A 9,379-nucleotide genomic window follows, 5' to 3' on the forward strand; every position below is an offset into this window, starting at 1 on the left:
TCTCAGTGAGAATAAACAGAATGAAACCCATAAGGTTCTGGCAAACAGGTAACTAAAGAGGTAGTTTTTTTTTGAGAAGCATCAACAATGTGGAGAAGCAAAGCCCAGTCATGACTGATGACAGGCCTTACTCAATATGACCTGGAATTTTAAAATCCATGAAAAGGGCAACCATTTTGACAAATTGGTGGCCAAGGATCTCAGCATTAAGAGTTTTCCTTCTCTCTCTGACCTGAAAGACTACAGGTGAAGTAATTTCTTTTTCTTCCCTTCAGGAAATAGACCTTTCCTGGCTTTGTCAGTCTCTGTCCATGGTGCTCAGGCACGCCCCGGCACAGGGATTGGACATCTGCACAGTTTGGTCATACTAACAGAAGTGTACCTGGACATTAGGCTCCAAAGGATTCAGAGGTCATTCACAAGCTGAATTCACATTTGTAATAGTCTGTCAGACACGTCTGTATTAGCACATGTGTAACTTGTAAGAAGTTTAATAGACATCAGTAATTAAATATTTCATGCACAGCAGTATCAGTGCCTTTCTCTGCTGCAAAGTTGTATAAATGTGAAACATTAACCTGATTTACTTACTAACATGTTACATTTCATAATCAGCTTGCATCATTATTCACTGTATGGGAGAACCATAACAAAACTCAGCTGGACACTCTCTTCCAAAAATTATTTATGAACTATGTGGATTCTCCAATGCATTCTTTATGAGATTTTTCTGGCTTTGTTTCCAAATGTTCTTATTCAATTTCATCTACACATGTTATTTTTATGCCAGATATATATTTACAAGACAGCTCTACCCCTTAATAAAATTATTAGCTCCAGTTAGTCTGCTCAGGGTATATTTATGTCTACATTTATGGTTAGAACCTGAAAACAAAGCCCTGCAACTATAATCCTTGAGAAGACACAGCTGGGGCTCGTCCATGAAAAGCTAAGAAAAAAAGAAATCATGTATAAGGTTTTGGCATCATGCCTTCCAAAACACTGGGCACCAGTTCTGGAATGCATGAAGGCAGTATAGATCTTTTTTTTAACGCCAAGGTCTCTAGCCAGTGTTAAGGAATTAGTTGTTCAGCAATAAATCCAGCTCAAGATGAAATTAACTTTAATTAAAACATACAAAACACACCAGTCCTCAGAGAGTTACTATTGGGCTTGCAGAATGAAAAAAGAAGTTGGCAGGAATAGCAATACTGATTTCATCAGATGCCATCTACATATTTCACTTTTAGAGGAAACACGTCTCAAGGGCCTTCCCCCCACCCCCCTCCCCGCCCCCCCTCAAAAAAAAAAGACAGCCCACCAAAACCTACTTGAGCCAAAGCATCTCTTGTTGATGATAGGTCATTGGAAAGGCAGAAAATATATAGGACTATATATAAATTCTATATGAAGTGTATCCATGTGCTGGCTGACTACAAAGAATATGTTCTTTAAAAAAGAATACTGTCATAGTCCCAAACCTGGGAAATTTGAAAGTCCAGATCTCATACCATCATGCTTCCACACGAGCAACTTTTGAGTGTATACAGTATAGCACATGGACAGTTTTTATTTCGAAACAAGTAACAGCCAAACACCATGAACTAAGCTAGATGTAGACTGAATCAGAGACAGCCAAAATTACACAGTATAGTTCAGACAATGAATCAAAACTCAGCACTACCTGTGGTCATCAGCTTCTTCAGAGCTCTTAACCCACCTGACAAACCATTTCTTTCCAAATAGCCTGATTATTTTCCAGCAGTTCATTAAAGCTAGCCCTACCTGAAAGCACCAGCAGAGCTGTCTTTATAATACATATATTAATTTGAAGCAAAACTCACCAGCTGTCCTAGAGCCTTGCTTCAGAATTGAGTAGCAGAACCAGTCACTCTGGTACCCTTTATTGCTATACATGCAAATGTTATTTTATGATCATTAAAGGGAAATACACCTCTATTGCTGGCATCTGGTCCATTCCCTCATAGGATCATAGAATGGTTAGAGTTGGCAGGGACCTTAAAGATCACCGAGTTCCAACCACTCTGTCCATGGCAGGGGGCACTGGACAAAGGGGCACCTTTCACTAAGCAACGTTGCTCAAAGCCCCATCCAGCATGGACTTGAACACGGCCAGGGATGGGGCAGCCATAATTTCTCTGGGCAACCTGGTCTACTGTCTCCCTACCCTCATAGTAAAGAATTTCTTTCTAATGTCTAATCTAAATCTACCCTCATCTGCAACACAGACTTGTAACTTGGATACAACACAATACTCAATATGATCCAGTCACAGAATATCATTCCAAAATCATCAGAGGTACTTGTTACTGGATATGCAATATCACCTACCTATTCTTTCAGAATTCTGAGATGACAATTGCCCATCTCAGCCTTTGATCTGAGTGTGTTTCATTTTCTGTGTTTAATCTCAGCTACATAACCATGTAGTTAACCATTTCCCACACAGGCTAAGTAATCACCCTTCAGAAAAACTGAGACAAAGTTCTAATTTTGTACTGAGACTTCAGTTTAGCCCAAATACTTCAGCAGAAAGTAACACGTCTTTGTTTTGTCCTCTTTCTTTCTAAGGCAGAAAAAACATTTGTGGGTTTGGGCTTTTTTGGAAGTGTCTAAGTTGTGACGCTGGACATTCATATTAGTTGCAAACAATATGCTGTCAATACAGTATTGCATAAGCCATTTCTGTGTTTCAAGCAAAAAGTAATGGTTCACAGAAGAGGATTATAATTATCAAAACCTCAAGTGAGATCTTGGAAGAAGCTTGGGTGGAAGGGTTAACACTGTCTGAAGCTGGGTACCTGCCTTAGGAAATTTACATCCAGAAAGAATGTTAGGTGTGCCAGGTGTTAAGCAGAGTATTTAATTTTCACATTATTTAATGTCCTAACCAAAATACTTCAGATACATCTGTGTCCCCTAAGTATATGGAGAACTGAAATACATAAATAAATTATGGACACTAATTAATATAGACTAAGTTTGGGAATAATTTCTCTGGTGACGAACTCAGCTGCACAACAGAGGGTATATTTGCACAGACCATTTCAGAAAAACTTAGACTTTTTTATAGCCTATGACAGTGAGAGAAGCTTACTGATGGGTTGCAGCATTACTTATATGACTTCTAGATGCCAGTCTTCATGGTCAGGCTATATAGCTCTGCCCAGGAAAAAAAAACACAACACAAAACACCAAAACAAACAAACAAACAAACAAACATACCATAAAGAAACACATTCTAAACATTTCTAAACATCAATGTAAAAGCAAATACTGACATGTGATGCATCTACCAACACATATTGAATAATTAAAATCCTGAGAGAAGGCACAAAGCTATTTGTTTGAAAAGACAAGATTGGAGAATGAAGGCTAGCAAAATGAATTAATGAGAGATAGATCAGCAGCTTGGTAATGTATAAATGATGCCAGGAAAGATCACCTATGAAAGGCCTTGAAACGAAACATGAATAACCTGCTTGGTGCAATAAAAAGTTACCACAGACTTTGAAAATGAGATAAGCAGCTGCATTCTGAAGAGACATGAAAGGCCTATAGCACATGTTCAGAAGACTGCGGAAAAAACACAGTGACAACTTTATGAGATTTAGCTACCTGGAAATACAGCACCATAATGCATCTTAACATTATCATGCAAGATAAGTGAGAAAAATCCAGACATAGCTTGATTGAAGTATGTTTCCCATACAAGTACGTGGTGTCCAGGTACAAAAACGCTACAAGAAGAATTCTGGTATAATTGTGACAGGTCAATGGATGAGTTACAGAAATGAGAACCTGCCTTTAGCCATGTTGAACACGAATACTCATAATGCCACAGATATAATGACTGAGACACATGTCACCTAAGTTTTGATGTCTATGTCATCAGTGTCTACAGCTGAGCCAAGCCTGTTAGCAATTGAATTTGTGTCTATGAACGAGGAACACAGAATGAAACAGAAAGAAAAGCATTCATATGACAACTGTTGATGGGGTATTAATAGGTTTTAAAAGGAAAGGGAACAGAACAGCAAAGTACTATTCCAAGAAAAAAAAAAAAGATTTGTTAATTTAGAGGCATCTTCTTCTAGCCTATCAATAACAGAGTTTTGAGACACACAGAAGAATTAAGTAGTGGCTACCAAAGCATGAAAGCTCAAATTTCTTAACTGTGAAAATATATGGCAAATTTCAAAACTGGATGACAAAGCTCACTTTAGATTTGAAGGTTATTTTTCAACCTTAGGTATCAGAGTAAGAATAAAGATTCTATGTCTGGAAAAAAATGGATGCTGAGCTCTGTATTATTAAATTATAGTTGGAACTGATATTAGATGATGGGTGGAACAAATGAGTTTCTTTTACTGGTTTTGGCTTTTGGCTTTGCAATTTGAAAGAGTACAAGCTCCAACCAAGTATTTCCAGCAATTGGAGCATTTGAAAGAAATTTTCTTTTTTTTTTCTTTTATTTTTTTACACAGATTACCAAATGCCTAACAAGGTATGTGCTTATATGATCACTGTAGGGTCTGTTTCAGCTGGCCATTTAAAAAAAAAAACATCATTATATTTGACACTTCTTTCTCCACCTTCTGTGGAATCAGAGACAACACAAGTATTGTCTCAAAAAATAAATAGGACAGAGTTCAGCTCGGAAATTTGGGACTCATGAGTTAAGATTAATTTGGCATTTTTAGCAGACAATGAAAAAATATAGGAACACTTGGAGAATGCCTGCTTGGTTTCAGCAATGTCTCTTTCACTGTAAGTGCCAAGAAGCAGATAATGATAATCCCATGCCTTTCTTTCCCACCTCCCTGCACTCAGTCTCCTCTCTCCCACCCCAGAAATGAGCAATGGATTCCCTCTGAATGATCAAATATGACTTGGGCATGTTTTAAACAACTTTCAAAAGCATTTGAAAAGTAGTATCAAAAAATGCACTCTACAGAAGTTATTACATATCTTGTTAGGGATTCTTTGATAATTATTATATCCTTTTTTGGGTAACATTGTGAAACAGTAAGGATAACACCTTAGATATTGAAGCATATGGCTTTACCTTAGTTCAATGTTAGGCAAAGTAAAACCTGATCTTTGAAAGATCCATTTCTTCCACACTGTACATGGAAGTCAAAACAATTAAATACTCAGGTAGCATGCCTTTTTTGTATGCAATTCCTAGACTCTGTCACCATAGAACATAGCTTCTAGTTTATGTGTGTTATGATGGAAGACATTTAAACCTGAGCTGATACATGAGCTCAAGTGTTTCAATTTTATGGTAGCGGACTTGAAGGTACCTTTGAAGGCTTAAGTAACATTTAGAAACTAATAATTTTGCCCATGACAAGACGAATGGTAGTAGCTCTTTAAAACTTCATCCAAAATGAAAGATGGCATAGGAACAGCTATTCTGACCTACACAATACCTTTATCAAAGACTTCTTGGGAGCAAATATTAGTTGGATACATTGACTACTATTATTTCTATTAATTTGCTTTTTTGTTTTTGTCGCTTATAAGACAAAATCTTCTGTTGTATATGAATTCTCCAGAAAAAAAAAAAGTCAGAAAATTCTGTGAGGAGCAGTTATGAGGATTATCTTTGTTGCATTCACTACAACACACCGAGGACTGTGACTTTCCTTTTTACTTCCTTCCTTTACAAAGGGCAGACAGCTATATAATCTAAAGATTAGATACGTTACAGCAGATAAAAGCAGTTGCCAGCCTGAATAGTCTGGACATGGCCAATACCACATAAGTAAGAAATCTTACAGCAGCAAAACTGAAAAATACAGCTCAGTTGGAAGACCTTTCTTAATTATTCTGAAGCAACTGGACTGCTCTCTACCCTGGAGTATGCAACTTTCATCACTCAAGAAACTGTTACATACGAATACAACTGCGCACTTTTACATATAGCTCCATAACTCAAATTTATTTCCATATACTTGAATTTACTTAAACATGCTGTTGCAACACCAAATGACGCTGTGCCCTGCATGTCAGTTATCACTGATCACTATTTTTTTCCTACCATTTTTAGAATTTCTGCCTGTCTTTTAATTACAAAACTTCTTGGTTCACTTTGTGGGTGGAAGTAAACAGAAACAGTAAGACCTCAAAACTGAGGGTATTTTCCCTTCATTTTATATAATAAATGGGACTTTATTTTCTTGCATAAACCTCTCCTTGAAAGCACTAAAGGATAGTGATGGTTATCTGGAAGGCTTATATCACTAGGAAAAGAACTGTGCAAGTAGGGTTCAAATAAATAAGTTGTGTTCAAGTTAAAGCATCACAAATACAACAGAATGTTTTGGTATCTAACTAGCCTATTTTTCCATCCTTCAAAATCATTCTGAAATTTTGAAAAGTCATAAGGAAGAGAAAGAAAAAAACAAGTCAGCATGAGGGAAGAGTTTCAATGTATTTGTTTTTAAACAGCATAAAATAAGGATAAAATTATTTCTAGAGTACTTAGTAATAACCTAGAAAACCAATGCCATTATTTTCTGTCTTCATGGGATAAAACTAGCAGCAGTTCAGAACTGCTGTTTAACTTAATATTTTAATGAATTTCAGCATACTGTTATTAGCAGCTTTTTAATTACAATTGTTGTATACACACATACCAGTGAAATTAGATACTTTGCAGTCTTACAGTATTAAGGTTCTTAAATCATGCCAGTGCAGATGTTCCTAATTACTTTAAAGCACAAATACACAAATCAGTTGTTTACAGCTCCAGCATAATTCAGTTAAAGAGTTTTTACAACTGAAAAAAAATGAATAACAGTTAAGCATAGCTAAGATGGGAAATTGTTAGGAAATAATTATGTACAGTTTACATAAGGGAAGGAATTCAAGTCTATCTGAGGCAGATAAGAAGCTGTGATTTGCTTAGGCAAATATAAAATACTGCCAAATGAAGGTGATGCTATCAAAGACACATCAAAAACTGACAAAAGCATATACTTCTCAGCAGCAATCATCACTTTACAAACCCACATTACTGGGACAAAGTTTTTACAGGTCATTGTGCAGACTTTTGTTTTGGGGAGTTTTTCCTTTTTCTTTAAGCTGCCAAACAGAGTTTAACTCCACCCCTACTTTGTATTGTTTCTTGAAAAAAAGAAATAGGAGGTAATGTAATACAGCATTAAATCAACAAAGAAGCTGAAGCACACAAGCTGTGGATGCAGGCAGATCCTCTCCATGAGTAATACCTCTGGCAGGAGCACCCTTATGCACCCTTTCCTGTTGGCCTCTGGGCTTCCACAGGTAATAGTATAATGCCAATGTTTCTTCCAGAACAGCATGTTTTATAACGCAATTAGCATGTAGATATATTTTGTTTTCTATATGAAATAGTGAAAAAGTCGTTTAACAGAGAAAACACAATATATACAACCATACACTGTGAAGAGACTTACTGCTCTTACTTTCTGTATTGTCTTTAAAAAATTGTCAGAGTGATGGGATATATAGTAAAGTTCCAGCTCACAGAAATTAGCTACAATAACACAAGGCATTTCTATATGCATTTGAACAGCACTATATGCACATAAAAATTAAGACTATGCATTTTTCCTTATATTTTTATTAAGATTAAGTCAACATTAGGTATACAAGAATGTCTTTGTTTTGATCAAAGCTTTACAATAATATTAAACAAGAAGAAAAAATAAAAGAGAGAAGAGCAGAGAAATCCAGCATAACCAGAATTAAAAATATGAATTTGAAATGAGTCCACTGTACCTTGAGTCACCTGTTGGATGGCTAGCATCATCCCAGAAACGGTATCAGGAATCAAGTTTTCCTTCCAATTGTAGACAGGCATCCATTTCAAGATGGGCAGCCTTCTCATACACCAGATTTTGATATCTTCAAAGCGAACAGCCTGCATCTTCCTGCAGACTGCATTTCTTTTCCTTTTTGCTCCTGTCATCTTCCCCAGCCCTCAAAAGCAGTTTCTCTTTTAGAAGAGTGCACAGCTGAGGAATCTCCCTGCTCTCTGTCAGTATCCAGTTCTCTTCAGAGATTTTGTAGTTCCAAAACTACACAGAAAAAAGAAACAATGAACAGAAGCACTTGATTTCTGCAGCTGCTAACTATACTCAATAAAAACACTTATTAAATGCTCAATCATATAAACAGCTCCATGAAATGTAAGAACTGTTTATTTCCAGGATCACATTTTCTGCTCTTTGCAAAGAATTTTGTCCAGTCTCATGTTAGTTTGTGATTCTTTCCAGTAACCTCCTGCTTTATATTCACTGTAATGCTTGTGCTTTTGGCCTCAGTCCAGTGGCAAAATGAGGTATTACTGGGTGTGTGTGCGATACAGGCTGGGCTATGCTAATGTGAGCAGGAAGTGCCCAGAGGAGCAGGCATCTCCCTGCCAAGCCTTGCCTCTTCTAGAAGATCTTTTCTGGGTGCCGATGGAAGGCAAGAAGTCCTCAGCAGCCCTGGGGCTAGCAAACTTGGTTTAGTCCATCCGTGTTCTGTATTCTAAATGACAGCAAAAAGCTTATTTATTTAGAAAACACAGAACATCAGGTAGCAGTAAATCCTGCTGAAAATGCACATATTCTGTCTGTAGAAGACTCAGACAAATGTGTAACAAGCTCAAAGGGTAGTGAAGACTGCAGCTATCAGCTCCATATGGCATCATTCTTCTTCAAGGCTACTCCTTTTTGCTCTTGGCAGTCCATCCAGCAAAAGCTCTCTCAACAAAGACTGTTTACCAAGTAACTTCTGATCTTGTCATAATATCATGCACCTTGTGTATGGTACAAAGTGCTCAGATGCAAAGTGATAAGAGCATAGAAGAACTTTAAAAGTTATTAAGCATTTAAATGCTTTGTCTGATATGAAGCAAGGTGGCTTTCCTCCAAGTGTTTTTGTATCTCTGAATTACAAAGAAATTTAAGTTAAAGTGTAAGACCCATCATATGAGTAAAATGTCTTCCCAATCACTATTTAGCAGACAGCAATTTTTTTTTAATGTTTTCATTTCATTTATATAAATTACTTTATATTTTATGGTTTAGTTTCAGATTAACAGAACTGAAGCTTTGTCCATCCAAAACAACTTCAGAAAACTGAGACTTTGTTACCAGGTGCAATAGGGAGAAAAGCACAAGGACACATGCACCACAGTTCATTCTGCTGAGTGGCATGCAGGTGGTGTCCACTTTTGTGTCCGTTATAAGCGCAAAGGGAAAAAGAAATAACAGGAAAAGGTTGCTTAAGGCAGACCCTCACTTTTAACTATCCCAAGCATACTTATTCTTTGCCTTGCTGATCCTTTTAACTATGTACATTTTTCAAAGAACAGAAG

The 9,379-nt window shown here is 36.8% G+C and overlaps 1 protein-coding gene across 3 annotated transcripts in view; it reads right to left on the bottom strand.

Moving 5' to 3' along the window:
* SLC26A7 (solute carrier family 26 member 7) overlaps positions 1-8,411 on the bottom strand; it is a 67,857-nt gene extending 59,446 nt beyond the window's left edge. The window contains exon 1 of one of the 3 annotated variants that reach the window (XM_062604551.1): positions 7,795-8,409. In XM_062604551.1, coding sequence (XP_062460535.1) covers positions 7,795-7,984 — 190 coding nt within the window. In that variant the 5' untranslated portion in view covers positions 7,985-8,409. Of the gene's footprint in view, positions 1-7,794 lie in introns of all 3 variants that reach the window. The other 2 variants (XM_062604552.1, XM_062604550.1) reach the window with 2 other exon arrangements.
* Positions 8,412-9,379: the final 968 nt, after the last annotated feature.

Source organism: Pezoporus occidentalis, unplaced genomic scaffold (assembly GCF_034315485.1).
Source record: "Pezoporus occidentalis ecotype Australia unplaced genomic scaffold, CSIRO_AGI_Poc_V1 ctg87, whole genome shotgun sequence".
Taxonomy (NCBI): Eukaryota; Metazoa; Chordata; class Aves; order Psittaciformes; family Psittacidae; genus Pezoporus; species Pezoporus occidentalis.